Source organism: Myotis myotis, unplaced genomic scaffold (assembly GCF_014108235.1).
Source record: "Myotis myotis isolate mMyoMyo1 unplaced genomic scaffold, mMyoMyo1.p scaffold_m19_p_14, whole genome shotgun sequence".
NCBI lineage: Eukaryota > Metazoa > Chordata > Mammalia > Chiroptera > Vespertilionidae > Myotis > Myotis myotis.
The window spans coordinates 37540184-37557462 of record NW_023416318.1 but is presented as its reverse complement, the minus strand read 5'-3'; the positions used below and the strand labels follow the sequence as shown (position 1 = coordinate 37557462).

Here is a 17279-nt window from a genome sequence, read left to right as displayed (position 1 = left end):
TTCTAGTCAGGTTCTCTTGCCAATTTCTGTAGTCAGGTTCGGTCCAGGATCTTTTGCCATGTTCTCTCGCTAGGTTCTGTCTCTAGGTTCTGAGGCCAGTTTCTGTCCAGGATCTTTTGCCATGTTCTCTCCAGCGAAGCTCTTCTGTCTCTAGAGAACGTTCTGTGTAGGTTCTGTGCCTAGGTTCTGTCTCCCTTGGTTCTGTCTTCTTACATCTGTATTTATACCAGTTGATTCCAATCCTATCAATCTCTATTTCAAAGGTTAGGGCATTTCTTATCTCCATTCTAGGGAGTAAAGATTATGTAGCTTAAGCATGATTGTTCATAGTTAAAGTGATTAATTACCTGCCTGGCACTTAGTTAAGAGGTTTTATTCCCTCCCTAACTTCAGGGAAAAATCCCTACCTGGGGAAACACCCTTTCTCAGAGGCCTTGGTTAAAACACATAGTGCCAAGAAGGTGAACAAACATATTAAGAACAGTATGCCATATATGCCAGGTCCCTTGAAACAGCAAGGATGGACCGGCTCCCGGCACAAAAATAAGAGAAAAAACAAACACAGAACAGTGGCACAAAGAGATGATATGCTTAAATCCAAAGATATCAGTCACTACTTTAAAAAGAAATGGACTAAAAGCTCCAATTTAAAAGTTTGACAAAGGTTAGATGAAAAAAAAGAAGTCAACTAAATGGTGTTTTTAAAAGACAGATACAGAACACAAGGATACAAAAACATTGAATAACAATCTGTATCACATATGGGAAAAATGGAATGCAAGGAGTCAGTTTATATTAAGTTATTATAATATATAACAAGAATGACATAGACATAGGGTGTGAGTTTTGTTGTTATTTTTGTTAATCATCACCTGAGGATATTTTTTCCAGGTGAAGAAAAATGGACTAGGATGGGAGGTATAAAGAAATATGGATTTTAGCTGTTTTTGGAGGTAGAAACCAAAACAACTACTAATGGACTTAGCACAGAGATTGTGAGTTTTGGATTTACAGGAAGAGGAGTGAGTGGTGAGGGTCCCTCCTTGGAGTACTTTCTTATCATAGTCATGGTTTGCTTAAGCATCTGGCCTACATCTTCCACGCATCAGGAGCTACACTGTATTCTCCAACAAAGATGATGAAGTAGTAGTCAGAGGGTTTTAATGAAGAGGTAAAGGTAGGTTGTAAATAGTTTATGAAATAAGCTACTGTTTTTCTGACAATTTATTATGATGAACAATTACAAATGCATTTATAAAACAACTGTGTTTTGATTGCATCAAGGTATGATAATTTCAATTTTGGTCCAAATCACTATGAGTCAGCCTTAAAACCTTCAGAGCACCCTGTACACATCCCTACCTAATAACAGCTAAAATCACTTCTCAGCAGAATACTGATGTACTAAAGAAGCAAGACAAATGATATCTTTAGGCAGGCATGAATTTCAATTAATTACTGATGCTCTAAAACATAAAACAAAACTCAAACGTAGTAATGGAAAAGGGAAATCCTTCCTTTATCTAAAACCAATAAACAAGCTATACTAACGTAGAGATTTAGGTAAAGCACGTAATTTTAATCCCTATATGATGTGGAAAATATTTTTATCTTTATAATATATCATGAATAAAATTCTATACTTGTGAAGTTTTGCTCCTTTATTACCATCTTTTTCTATAACATTAACTTTTTACTTTCAAAAATGAGTAAAAGCAACAAAAATAAAATGACCACTCACGTCATATGTTAGTGAATCTGCTTCATTAGCCACAGTGAGCCCTGCCAATTCTCCAAGTCCCAGTTCATTTTCAAGGGCTTCATCTGCTCCCATGATGAATGACTTCCCAGAGGAAGGAGGAAATGTCAGTGCTTCCACTGAAAGAAGACAAAAGAAACACAAAAACACCTCTATAGAGTCAATAATTAATCTCATAAGGGCATGTCTACATTTGGTTATTTTAAAATGCTTTTAAACATAAAATTCAGTGAGCAGAAAATCCTGAAGAATTATTTGCTTTTTTTCATATCATAATCATAGCTAAAGGTGTCATCTAATTAGAAAAATAAAACATGAAACAAACCCAATCATTATTGTCCTTTCTTTTACACTACACAAAAAAATAATGTGTCTAAAGGAAGGTCAGTTTTCCTCACATGATAGTTCTTGCTAATCACCCAAATTATTTCTATCAATTATTAAACATATATAGCAAGTAATTCTGAACACTGTCGGTCTCATTCAAATAAAATTGTTAATTCTATAACCTGGAGGAATGCAGAAAATTTCAAATAAAAATGGTACGACTGAAACGTGCTGATAGGAGGCAAAACTATTACGCAGCAACAGAAATCAGGATACCCTCTAAAGAGGAGAGAAGGGATAGTGATTAGAAGGACTTCTAGGGTCCTGGTCATGTCCTGCTCCTTGGTCTAGAGGCAGTGGTGACATGGTTGGGTTCCCTTTGTAATAATTCACTGAGCTACACTTTGGTGACTTCAGCAGTTTTCTGTAGGTATGTTATATTTCATTTAAGAATGCTTATTTTAAACAAAAATTCTTAAAGTGTCCATTTGAACACTTTTCTTTAGTTTCCAACTGTGCTTCAAGATGTCATATTAATTTTGTGATAAATATAAATGCTCTTACTTTATAACACTGTACATATAACAATCGAATCCCTTTAGTCACCATCACAGAAGAACCAGTTAAAAGTAAAATGCTAAATTTATTATATAAAATAAAGATTTTATTTAATTTGACCAATAATAAAATGTCACTTTTTATAAATGCAAACTGTCAGAGGTGGTCACTCTGTAGTTTTCTATAGGTGGTGACTTCACTGATGACAAGCATTTATGAGCTCATTAGATGAATTTAGTAGTTTAAACTTTGGCTGTTAAAGAAATAAATTTTTTCTTAAAAGTAACAAATAGATTTATTAATTAGTATATGTAGAAAACTGAATTTACAAGGTGTTTTTCAGCAATAGGCTCATTCCTATAATTTTTTATTCAGTCATAAATATTTGTCAAAGAAATGAAAGAATAGCTTTGTGCTTTTAAAAATAGTAGTGGCAGAAACTCTACTGAAAAAACTTGTAAGAACAAAGTGGAGTACAAACTAAGTTATTTTCAAACCACCATGCTTTAGTTATTATTAAAGCAGCAATAATACAAATGGGTTTTACCAAAACTATCATATGTCCTCTGAGGAAATTCAAAGAACCCTGAACATTTACTAATGATGAGGGGATTATTTAAATTAGAAAAGCAATTTTCATGCCAAAATTTCAACCACAAGATTCATGCAAGACTGAGACTAGGTCTTCACCCAGGTGTTTTGTTTTCTATCATTTTCATATAACTTTATCCAGATGTTAAACAGAAATTACTCCTACAAAAAAAGACAGATTTGTGGAATTTGACCATACATGTTGTTTGGGCTAATTTAGCTAGTGCTCAAGAAATGGCCAAGAAAAGCCTGAAAACACATACCAGTGGCTAAACTAGCAGCCTTGAGGGTTGAAGAGAGAAAGGAACAATAGGCATAACCTTATTTGATTGCTAAGATTTCTTAGAACTTAAGACTATAATGCATCTTAAGTATGGCACTGCCTCCTCAATTAATAAAATAAAAATAAAGAAATGTATATAGCACACAAAGGCCATGGAAGCTTTATCTGAAATGGAAAAGATGTTCTAAGCTAGAATTTAGAGTTGGTTTTTAAGTTTCTGTACCCCTTTTTAGGTCTTAAAGATTGAAGTTGGAATCAAACCCCAGTGAATATAAGATAATCTAGATTTGGGGAACGACAAGTATTGGTAGAATACAATTCTTCTTATAGAGAACATTTTCTAATAGGAATTTAGATATGTATATCCAAGTGCTTTTTGTGCTCCAGAGTGTCTGAAATACTCGCCTTCATCTGCTCTATTTATTTCATGTTCAGGAAGCCTGGAGCTGCTGGGTCTGGAAGGTGAACCCACAGATGGCTGCAATGAAGGAAGTTCATCAACATCTCTCAAATTAGCAAGCATATCTTGTAGTTTTGACCTATTGGGCCCTAGCCCAAAAAAGGGAGGGAGAGAACAAAAGAGAGGATATAGAATTATTCAACTGCATTGAAATGGTGCTATAAACTTTATTCACAACTGCCAACATCCACTTTTAAAGCTACCCTACTATATTAAAAAGTAATTATTTTCCAAACTTTCAAATTATTTTAAAAGTTTATTTCTTGAAAAGACATTTTACATTTATTTTTAAAATTAAGTTAATGAAATATCATCACTATTTGTATGAAAAAAAATGTTCATGTGCAATTTCAACCATTAAAAATAATATTCTATCATTATTGCATATTGGTCTAAATTCAGACAGACACCACAGACTGTGAAGCTATTGCTGTATACCAAATTAAACAATAACATCACTTTTTGTTTGTTTGCTTAAATTAAGTTGCATTCATTGCCTGACATCCTGAAGCTATGGTACCCGAAGTGAAGTCTCATGCCCTGCTGATTACTTACCTGAAACTTGATTCTTCATTCTCCCACATCCCTGTTTTGACTGTTTTATATAGGATAGAGGCTGAAACAGATCTTCGGTAGTTTTTCCTGTTACAAGTTTAATTAAGAATGGGAAATCTTACCCATAGTCCGTTATGTTTTTTTCCTATACCAGCATAAGCAATTTTAACTAATACCTAGAAATATATTTCAAGACAGCATGACTGGAGTACACAATTTGACTGGAAATATATCTACTAGACCATATTAAAAGAATTCAATCTTTCCCAATGAGTAAATAGTTCAACTAATAAATTATGTATAGATTATAAATTAATGCTTCATTTATCGATTCAAAGTTTTGTTTCAGTTCTTTTTATCGTCTTGACTTGTTCCCAGACTACCATTTATCCAGATAATATGAACTGACAATGAAAACAAAATGTGCTGAACCTGTCTATAGCCTCTCCAGCTTTAAGAAAAGACATTAAAATTTTTCCCCAGAGAGTCATTTTTCCTCATCATACTAAAAAACTTTATGCTGTATGCCTAAATACTGATCATAATCCCTACATTCAGGAAATAACTTCTATTAATAGGAATACTGTTCCAGTCAAATGGTGCAGTTTTAGATCTTAAAGTGCTAAATTTCAACTACAGCAATGCCTTGATATTTGACAAGAACTGAACAAGCAATATAACAGTACGTGGGGTCTACGTAAGTCCTGATACCATTCCAATTTAAAGATCTTTTACATTTCAAGACATTATTGCAGCATAATGACTTAAAGAGATATATCAACTTTAAGTCAATCTAAAAATTAAAATATTCTTTTTCTCATATATGATATACAAATTTTCCTCAAAATTTCAGTTTAAAGGGGTTGGTCATCAATTTATTTGGATAAAATGTACAAAATATTCTTATTTTAATATTTATATTGATTTAATTTAGATTGAGAAGACATCAAATGACATCATCTCTCAGTTATGTAATGGTTGGCACAATGATAACATCAAAAACGGTCACTGACTTTTATCCATTCAAACTTACTTGTAAATTCTAAAATATTTTAAATAAACACTTAAATGTTTTCCAATAACTACCAAGTTGTAAAAGAATGTCCTAACAGAAGTGACTGGTCTTTGATAAGCTTTAACATCACTACAAAAAGAAAAAGTATATCCTTCCAGTCTTCTACAACTTTTAAATACATGTTTTACTAAACTGGATTTTAATCTCACTTTACACTACTTTAATATCCCAAAGGATGAAATTCCTATTGCCAAAAAAGGAAGACCCACATTCATACTGTCAATAAGAGGAAGCACAAGGAGGTAGTTTCACCTTGTTCTCCTAAAATGGTGTTTAATGTTTTCAGGGATGTTTGAAAGCTTTTGTATTTCCACTTTACAGGCTTAACTAGAGCTATTGCTAAACTTTATTAATAGTTTGCATAGTGAATTATATATATGATTCACAGGGCTAGAAATTTAATTTTAGCTTCTATTTTTCATGTGGCACACATTTTATTGAAAACAAAAAAGCTAATTGGTAATGTTATAAATGGAGTTGGCCAAAAGTTTTAAATTAATAAATACTTTTAGAAATTGTATACTTGTGCCCTGTATAGCATATAATGGTGAAAGCAAATGAACTGTGTGTTATGAACACATAGAATATTCAGGGGTAGAAATTAACTTTCTGTCTCTTAATTCTAAAATTATACGCAATAATTTTGGTGGGTTGCCACAGGGTCAAACTAGATGAGATTTAAATTGTCTAAAACTATCAACAGTGAAAAATCATTATTGTAATTTAAGTACAAATATTTTTAAAAATCAAATTATCACTATGTTTGAATACATGGTCCCACACTCTCATGAGGCTCTGGATTTATTACTGAAATACGTTATGATTCCACAATAATATGCATAGTTTTTCTTTTTTCTTTTAAAGTTCATAATTGAATAGCTAACCATTTAATTTCAACCCCTGAGAGCAAGTGAAAAGGAAAGAGGTCAGGAGTAGAAAAGAAAAAGAGTAAGTAGTTTTAGGAAAACATTGAAAAAAAATTGGGGAATATGAAAGAGGCAAGATTTATGATTTACAGATACAATGTTTTCCACTTACTCTTCACCCCCTTTTTCCCCTTTCTCTCCTTTTTGTATTGTTCCTTGAGTTTGGTAATTACTCCCTGGTCCACATTCCAAGCTTCAGGCATGAGACACTGGTCTTCCTTTTCTAAACAAAGTAAAACAAATGAAACAGCCTTTTTCAATGAAATATTAAACACTGTAAGTCAATAGTTATGAATGACATAACTATTTTCTTCTTAGTATCATTAACTTAAAAAAGACATTAGCTATATGTCACACAAAACACAGTATCTAAGAAATGGTGACCAATTCAATTTCCTAGGTAATAATATTAAATTTCTCTTGAAAGAGACATAGAAAAAAAGCACACACACCTGGAAGATGTGACTTTTATTAAATTAGGCCCCAAAATGCTATAATCAGGAACCCATTTTCATCCCATTTTCTGAATTAAATTAGGATTGAATCACAAATTTTTTTATTAATTTACAAAATGAGAGATTATTATTAAGAGATTATACAAATAGACTTCAATGATCTTTTCATTTGGAAAATTTTATGTTTTTGGCATGTGTTCATCAACAAATGACCATTTTTATTTTATAGGACTTATAAGGAATACTTGAAACTTAACCTACATCCAAAATTTATACAATTTAATCAGTCTAATAAATTCCTTAAATGGAAACAAAGCTTCTAGTAAGAAAAAAATTACAATTACTAATTTTCACTATTTTGGGAGAAGAAAATTTAAAGCGTAAATGTTATATATATTATACTTACTATAAAATAATTTATATACTATATAATGTCATGTGTTAGCTCAGAACTCTCGCTTGAACTCAAGACTTATATATCCAACTGCTCATTTCTACATTTCCATTTGGAAGTCTAAATAGTATCTCAAACTAAACAAACAAAATCAAACTCCCAATCTTCCCCATCCAATCTGTTCTATCCACAGGATTCCCCATATAATTTGCTGCAATGGTTGTCCTCTCGCCCCACCAAGTCTATTATCAAGACTGGTTGCCCTGGGTTCTTTATATAGCATCCAGAGTAATGCTTTAACATAAAAGTCAGATCCTGCCATCCTTGTGTTCAAAACCCTTCATGATTTGGTCACTTCTTACTATATTCCCCTTAGAAAAACTCTGCTCCAGCCACTCTAGCTTCCTTGAATTCCTCAGGCATATTACGGCTGCTGCTACCTTAGGGCATTTGCTCTGGCTTTCTTTTTCCCAAACACTTTCTCCAGATACCATATCCCTAACTTCCCTCATCAAGTCTTTTGCTCAAATGTTATCCTCTCATGGCACTTACCATGTACACCTTATTTTAAACTGTAATGACCCCACACCCACCACTCTCTATCCGCCTTATTCTGTTCTACATTTTCTATTTTCCATTGCATTTATCATCTTCTGACATACTATTCATGTACTGTGCTTAGTGCCTATATCCTCATACTAGACTGCAGGGACAACAGGGATAGAGATCCTTACCTAGAACACTTGCCACACAGAAGGCATTTGATCAAAATTTGTTGAATGATTGGACTAAACCAAAATATGCCAGAATAAACAGTAATCTGTTGGGTGGCTTCTGGATCCTCAAGTGCCTTCAGTTGTGTGATTTTAAATTAGTCTTAATTTTTAAAAAATAAAAACATTATCTTTATCATAATCTTAACTAGACTTATAATAACAATAGCAATGAAAGGTCATAGAAGTTGTGTGGTACAATCTATTTACTTGGCAGAAACTAACAAGATTCTTAACCTAAGCATATTCACCTTTTTAGGGGTGTGAGGAGGGATAAAGGAAGCACTTAAAATGGTTTAAATGTCCATTCAACTGCACAGGATTTGCCATTTAGTTTTGTTAATTGCTTAAAAGTGGAATGCTTTTATTTAGAAGTATAAAACACATAAGATCAAAGTCCTGGTAAAGGAACCTCCAGTTGACTGAAAGATTCCATCATTCACTCATATTCATAAACAAAAATACCCAGTACACTACTAAAGAGTGCGACAGCTCAGATGTGGGAACAGTGCCTCAGATTTTCACCAGTAACTTCATAGCAGGCTAGGTTAAAATGTACACACGGGTATCATATAATACTAGAGGCCCGGTACACAAAAATTTGTGCACTGGCTGGGGAGGGGGGGTGAGGGGGGGTGTCCCTCAGCCCCACTTGTGCCCTCTCACAGTCTGGGACCCGTAGGGATATAACCACCTGCTGGCTTAGGCCCGCTCCCCAGGTGGCAGATGGCAGGCCCGATTCCTCGGTGCCTGCCCCGCCTCCCTGGGTCGCGCACACGGCAGGGCCGATCCGGGGGTTGGGGCACCACCCTGGGTCGCGCACACAGCAGGGCTGATCCGGGGGTTGGGGCGCCGCCCTGGGTTGCGCACACGGCAGGGCTGATCCGGGGGTTGGGGCACCACCCTGGGTTGGGTCGCAGATGGGACGCCCGGGCGGGCTGGCTGATTGCTGCTGCATCTCCCAGCCACCCCGGGTCGGGTCGCACACAGACGCCCGCCGTCCTGGGTTGCAGATAGCAGGCCTGGATGGAGGCAGGGCTGGCGTGATAGCGCTGTCCCGCCCCACCACCCCGGGTCACAAATAGCAGGCACAGATGGCGGTGGGGCAGGGGGGATGGCGCTGTCCCGCCCTGCCTGCAGTATGCAAATTAGCCGCCATCTTTGTTGGCAGTTAATTTGCATATCATGCTGATTAGCCCATGGGAGGCGTAGCAAAGGTACGGTCAATTACCATGTTTGTCTATTATTAGATAGGATGTGGGACCATAACTCATGCCTTAAAGCTAAGGAAGTTACATATGGGACAGTACAGCTGTCTTTGAAGGAAAATGAATCCTAATCACCACTGCAATAAGAATGGCAATGAAAAGGGCCAACTATTATTATTCAGATGTATGACTCCTTAAAGAAAAGACCTTTGTGTAGCACAGTGATCTAGCTATATTGGTAGAATTGTTGCCTGAAATATCTGAATAACTTGATATATAAGCACATTAGGGAATAAGACAGAAGAGAGACTCATTTCACTTTAACTTCCTCTGATTTCCAAACTTTGTTCTGGGGAGGGGGAAAAGGTCAGTCACTAAAATAGCCATTATATTTGCCATATTATGATTTTAAGTGATTATCCCAAATAATTCTTCAAATATTTGCCATGAAAAAGAAGTGGTATTAACATTATCAGATCCCTGAAGGAAAAGGGACAAGAAAATATTAGGATAGTTATTCATTCTCTAACCTTATCAGTCTTTAAAGTGCATAGACTGTAAACTAAGGGTGTTCTAAAATTCTTTAACCTCGAAAATTTTCTCTCATTCCAAAACACTTGTTTTAACTCCTGTTAGACATTTAAAATAGTAAACACGCTTAGAACAATTCACACACAAAATCTGATGCCTTGTGCAAACTGACAAAACCTGACTGGAATGATAACTACAATTTTTAAACTTTATTTCTTTTTGTACAGAAGATGCCAGAGATGAGCTTTCTAAATCCTCTAAAGCAGCAATTTTCAACCTTTTTCATCTCATGACATACACAAACTAATTACTAACATACTGCAGCACACCAAAATATGTATTTTTTGCCAATCTGACAAAAAAAATAGCTATAATTTTGATTCATTCACACTGACGGCTTTTGCTGTGTTGGCTGATATCATTTTTTCTTTTATTTGACAATCTAAGAGAAAAGAGATATGTGCCCCTGACTAAAAAGTCAGGTATTGTATGTTTTAAAAATTCTTGCAGCACATTGCTACTCTAATACATTGTCATATTCAATTTCCACAAAATCTAGATTTGCAAGTTTTACTATCTAAGCAGAAAATAGAAAACATTCTGTATGTGAATTCAAATTATTTTCATACTGTATTCATTTTTTAAAATGAAATAATTACTTATACAATCTTCTTTAAACACACACAATACACACACACACACACACCCTAGACAAAAGGTGATGGTAATAAGAAGTTCATTGCATCAACATTTCAACTTATAAGAGATTTAAAGTGTTCTTTAAGATGTTTCCCTCCTGAAAAAAAATTTGTTTCTTTTCTTTACATAATGTCTCTGGTTGGATCCAGTACCCTTCCTTACCCCAGTCTGTTCCGTCACCTGCACTTCTAGATTCACTGTCGCCTTCCTCTGATGTAACCAAGAAGTCAAACTCCTTTAGAGCTTCTTCTGTATCTCGATCGTCACTGCTCTGAGGCAATGCTTTTTTCCTAACAATCTATTGAGAAAACATGCCAAATTAAAATGTATTATGGAAGTAATTTAAATAAAGGAGAAGGTACCCCTTTACCATTGAGTGACAAAACCCAATTAATTGTTTCCTTCAGAAAGTGTATCTTTGTAATACCTATTCAAGAGTGGAAAACAGATGTCTCTTTAAAAAGTGTATAGATTATAATATTATACATTTTAAAGTAGTAATTTAAATTTTGTTCAATGATTTCTTACTGTAAATAAACTAATGGAGTCATATATTGAAAACACTGGAATATAAGACATCTATTTAAATTAGATAGCTAAAAATATGTACTCTATTATAAGAAACACAACCAAATCTTGTATTTCTTAGATACAGTTTGTCCAAAGAAAGAAACACTTCATAAAACATTGCAAGAGCTTTCAGAATATAACCATGATCAATTTTAACTGTAATATACCATTCCCTTATAAAATTTACAATCACAAAAACTACAAACTCAGTAATGCATGCCTTACACTTAGAAACTATTCTGTTTGTGGCCGGGGGGGGGGGGGGGGGGAGGAATAGGAAAGGAATTCCCATTATTATTTCTACTATCCCAGCCTTGCATCAATTTTCTCCAATAACTCTCTATAATATTCAAGTTTTTCCTAAAATATGGATGTTTCAGAGTGAGACTTGACTTAGATTTAATAGCAAATCTAGTAAGGGCTGTAATATCTCATTTTTATATATTTAGGAATCTCTGGAACCACAAATCCAGTTGGAAGATTAAAACTTAGCCTTAATGCATGCAGAGATGATTTTTTAAAACAACACATTTTTATTGATTTCAGAAAGAAAAGGAGAGGGAGACAGAAATATCAATGATGAGAATCATTGATCAGCTGCCTCCTGCACGCCCCCTACTGGGGATAAACCTGGGCTGTGCCCTGACTGAAAATCAGACCATGACCTCCTGGTTCAGAGGTCCACGCTCAACCACTGAGCCATACCAGCTGAGCCAAAGATGATTTTTGAGATCTATATGCCAATACTTTTTATGAATTATCTCCTTTTTGGTCACCTCCACAACCAGAAGCCCAAACAAAGTAGGACAACTGATTTGCAGCTTCTTTTGAAAAAATGGACTCAGTATCTCCACTTCTTCAGACCTCAGCTTCTTCACTTCATGTAAAACAGAAATAGCGTGATCTGATCAACTTCATCCCTGGACTATTTTGAGTAGTTTAAACATATAATGGTTCAACATACATCAATGGGTCAGACTAAAGACTCTAGAAGTAGACTCTAAGAGATAACGATTACCTGACTTGGATGGCCCTGCTCTCATGCTCATGACTGATACCACTTGTCAATCACAGCACTCAGAGCCTCAGGAATCCTTCTCAATGCACACTCCAGGAAGCTACTATCAATAGAAGAAAGCTGGCACAGTGGGTGAAACCTACTCTGCCTTTCCTGGTATATAGGAAAACTGAATAGGAGAAATCAAGGATTCTTAAATGATGCTAGAATAATTGGTTTGACTATTTAGAATATTTCCCTAAAATCAAGAAATGCTATAAAAATATCTGGAACCGTAAATTCAGAGTCTAAATGTATTTCCAACATTAGTTATTACTAAGTATGGTATTAAGTCACTAAACTAACTTTTTGGGGGGGAAAAACTGTTTCTAGGTCTCATCTCCTCTATATAACCTAACGAAGAATGAAGATAAATGGCAAGATGAAAACCACTGTCTGTCAAGTATCCCATTTAAACAAATAAACAAAAACTCCTGAATTTTTAATGGCGAGACATAGAAAAAAAGTGAACTGTGGTTACCAATGGAGAGTAGATTAGTAAATGGGAATGGATGGAGTTTATTGTAATAAGCATGTATTACTTTTCTTTCTTATATCTAAGGTTCCACCCCATTCCTGCCCAGAGAAACAATAATCTGGAAATAATAATTTGACAGTCTCTGATGGAAGCAGAGGGCATAAAGAACAAAGAAGTCACACTTAGAAAATACTTATAGTTAAATATATCATTTTCATATGGTGTCTCATATTCTTCACAAAATCCTCTGGGGAGATGGGTGTGTATTATAATCCTCATTTTACAAACTAAAAAGTTTAGCCTGAAGGATTAATAAGCACAGATAATTAGTAACAGAATTGGGACTTAAACCCAAGGCTTTTAACTTCAGGTTCAATCTGCTTTCTATTACCTTACATTCTTCCTCGCTCTTCTTAAATAAAAGTGGAAGAGGAAATGTGAATATTTTCCTAGTCAAAGCAAAGCATGCTTTCATATCTTACTTTAAAAATAGGAGAAAAAAAAGGAGGTAGAAGGAAGAAGAGAAAGAAGGGAGTTGAAAAGGAAAAAGAAAAAAGAAGAGGGGGAAGGAGAGGATAGAAGGGGGTAGAACAGAGAAGGGAAGAGAAGTGAGAAAAAGCAATTTAGAGATACCTCTTATTGTAAGAAACTACCAAGGGAGAGTCAATAAACTTACAAAGATGTAAGCAAAATTACAGAAAAACCCTAAACTAGCTTGAAGAAACCTAATGGAAGAGTTGTGAAAGTCTGTAGAACTTGTCTACCAAAGCAACCCTGACAAGAAGAAAACTGCATCAATTATCAATTAGAGTTGATGCCAGTCGCCATTAGGCACCATAATGGGTCTGTCAGTTCTATTGTCTTATAGCAGCGAATAACACTGCATTGTTATAACACACAATGTTTACCATATTCACCAGCTCTATAGAAATGTTGAAATGTTTAATGAATTAACAAAAAATGAGGCCCTTAACAGAAAGCTGCTATACTAAAAATACTCCTGAGTGTTCAATCAATACTAAAAACTTTTATACTGCTTCAAATTCATGAAAAAAATAAAGTTATGGGTTTAGGTTGAAAGATATGTATTATTTTTACAGTATGCATACGAGTCCCTAAAAATAATTATATCTGAGTTATCCAACTCACTGTTGAAGTATCAATGACGCTTTTCTCTCGTCCATCAATGTCATCATCTTCGTCTTCATCACTGAAATCTGCAGCTGCACTTTCAGGGAATTTGAAATTATCCAGCACAGAGGCAGAATCTGTTAACTCAGATTTCCTGGTTTAAAACATGTACACCTTGCTCAGTTAATTTTTTAAACTCAACATAAGAATTAATTTGTAATATGATGCACTACCTTCTGTTTATATTGTAACTACATTTCCTCAAATAACATTATGAATGACATTGATTCTTATCCATGAAAGTATAATATAGGAAGTGATTACTTTTTAAAGTACTTTGCAACCCTATCTATTTAGATGAATGGTAATCTAATGTAAAGAACCCCTCCTAATTCAGATGTATTTTGATCCTAGGTTAACTTTCATGTATTTCTTCTTTAAAGTATTTTTTCTCTCTGCCACAACTTTATTCTATTCTTTTCCTCTATGCTACTCTTCCTGTGACACATAAGTTTCCATGATATGCCCTAGCCAGTTTGGCTCGGTGGATAGAGCGTCAGCCTGCGGACTTAGGGGTCCCAGGTTCGATTCCGGTCAGGGGCGTGTGCCTTGGTTGCGGGCACATCCCCAGTGGAGAGTGTGCAGGAGGCAGCTGATTGATGTTTCTCTCTCATCGATGTTTCTAGCTCTCTATTCCTCTCCCTTCCTCTCTGTAAAAAATCAATAAAATATTTTTTTAAAAGTTTCCATAACTAGAAAATATGTCATTTTTCTCTGATGCTATCTTATATTTCTGAACAGCTGATGAGCTGAAAAAAAGCAAATGTGCACATCACGTTACTAAATACAATATATTATTCAAATCAACATTTCTACAAAACTTCATCCTATTGGTGAGCATTAAACTTTTGGAAATGATTTCAAATATGTAAGATTTTAATTTAGTTCCCTAAAAATAAATCTAGTAAACAATTTCCTAATGACCAGAAAGGATGATTTCTCTCTAGTTCATTAAAAAATATTTTAGAAACGAAGGTATGTCTATGGAAAAATATAGCCACACTATGGACGAAATTTTCAAGACAAATAATACATTTCAAATCTGCTGGAAGCTACGTTTGAGGTTTTTCCACCCTATTCTTCCTCTCTACATAATTAGACATTCAGAATAATATCCTTGTCAGCTTCAAAAGATAGGTCAGACCAAAACACAAGACGACTAAAGTGGTCTTTTCTGAGGCCTTTATACTGACTTGTTAACCCTTTTCAGTGGTTCTCAACCTTCTGGCCCTTTAAATACAGTTCCTCATGTTGTGACCCAACCATAAAATTATTTTTGTTGCTACTTCATAACTGTAATGTTGCTACTGTTATGAATCGTAATGTAAATATCTGATATGCAGGATGGTCTTAGGCGACCCCTGTGAAAGGGTTGTTTGACCGCCAAAGGGGTCGCGACCCACAGGTTGAGAACCGCTGCTTAGGTAAAACTATAAGCAAGAATGCCTACATTGTCTATGTCTACATAGAGAAACAATCTACATCTCACATTTATAAAAACAATTTAATGTAGTTTTAATTATTAATGAATATATTTAAGAAGACCCTAATGACATCTGTTTACAAAAGTCATATTTTTGAACCTTTACCTAAATCTCATAATTTTAGTTTATGGTCCAGAGAACAGAAACTGTGTTCTCACTAGAACAGCAATTTTCAACCTTTCTCATGTCATGGCACACATAAACTACTAAAATTCTTTGACACCAAAAAATATATTTTTTGCCAATCAGACAAAAAAAGGGTATAATTTTTATTCATTCACACCGCATGGCTATTGTTGTGTTGGCTGTTATCATTTTTTCATTTGACAATCTAAGGGAAAAGCCATCAGTGCCCCTGACTAAATAAAAGTGGCTAAGATAAGGTTTACTTCTTAAAAATTTTAACTGAATTTCCAAAATAAGATCTTTTATGAAGTTCTAATAGTAAGTGACTAAGTTTTAGGATATTAAAATCTGCATTAAATCCATAAATTTCAAGCAAATATCTTAAATAAAAAATATTCTTAAAATATCATAAACTCTAATCACGACATGTTATCTTCTAATAAATGAATTTTAAATTCCTATTAAACCTTATTATAATTATTTCTGTAGCAGTATCTAAAAGTGCAAGTACCATAAATATCACCCCTAAACCAAATATATTTAATAAAAACTAAAGTTATAGCTAAAACACTTTCCAGACAAAATACTTACCCAATCATTGCTGTATCTTTAACTTCACCTTCTGTGCCATTTATAAGTGAATCCTGATTTTTGTCATCTTCTCTGTCCGTGACATCACTTGAAAAGCCCAACAAAGCTCGCACTCGTTTAGACTTCACATCTAGAATAGTATCTGTGTATCCCACCTCCTGTAGATACCTGTGTATAAAGATGATCCTTATAATTCAGCCATACTGGATCAGCATTCTATAACTTAATACATAAATAAAAGTATTTCTTTAAATTCAATGCCTGCATAGGATTTAACAGAATAGTACCATGCTAGTATGACTTGCTAATAAATAATCTTCCAGCTGCAGATGGAGCTGTCTCTTGCAGTACCAGTCTCTACCATCACTGAGAAAAATCAAAGAACTATACAATACACCATTCATTATATTTATCATAAAAAGAAACTATTTCTTAATATACCTAATAGCACATTCTTTCTTCTAGGCAGGGTTGGAGCAATCTCACTCTCAGATAAATTACTATTTTATGATAGTAGTTGTTATACTCAGTAGTCTTTTTACATTTCTGATGTAAAGTGTCACTGTTTAAGATCTAAAGAGAATGTTTCTGGCATACATAATTTACTCTATTACATACAATAAGACAGTATAATCCAAAGAGTCACTTCTACAGAAGGAACACTTCTGTCTTAGGACAATTGTAAAACGAAAACTGCAGACCACAATTCAATTGTGGAATGTGGAATGCCTGGGTACACAGGAAGAGGGGCAGCAGCACAGAATAAAAGAGAATAGGCTTTGTATTAGCCTAAATGGGTGTAAAGCCCATTTCTGCCATTTTCATTCTGTTACTTTAATTCTGTTGAACCTCAGCTTTCTTTCCCTTAAAAGGGACACACTTAGTACAGTGCCTGGTATATCGAAGGCACTCAATTTCTATTAACAAAAAAAGATGACCAAAAAAAAAAAACCAAACCCAAAAAGGGTAGTGGCAGGAATATTAAAAAGGCAAGTGTCACTAATAGCACCATTAATAAAAGTGACTGACAAATGTCAGGCATTAACTTATAAATAAGCATCAGTCTATGGGATGAGAGAGAAAATAAAGGTGGACAAGATAAGCAGTCTAAGGTCAATTTATTTCAAGACCTGATATTAATAGTTAATATAGCTCAAAGAGATATCTCACAAAGATATGTGACTAAAA

At 34.6% G+C, this 17279-nt stretch overlaps 1 protein-coding gene across 2 annotated transcripts in view; it reads right to left on the bottom strand.

The window, feature by feature from the left end:
- The window catches only part of STRN (striatin), a 78844-nt gene that overhangs the window by 17997 nt on the left and 43568 nt on the right, over positions 1-17279 (bottom strand). Inside the window, exons 5-11 of one of the 2 annotated variants that reach the window (XM_036334861.1) lie at positions 16092-16259; positions 13849-13984; positions 10757-10892; positions 6647-6757; positions 4534-4620; positions 3924-4067; positions 1742-1878 (exon numbers count right to left, since the gene is read on the bottom strand). In XM_036334861.1, coding sequence (XP_036190754.1) covers positions 1742-1878; positions 3924-4067; positions 4534-4620; positions 6647-6757; positions 10757-10892; positions 13849-13984; positions 16092-16259 — 919 coding nt within the window. The remainder of the gene's footprint in view (positions 1-1741; positions 1879-3923; positions 4068-4533; positions 4621-6646; positions 6758-10756; positions 10893-13848; positions 13985-16091; positions 16260-17279) is intronic. The other variant, XM_036334862.1, reaches the window with a different exon arrangement.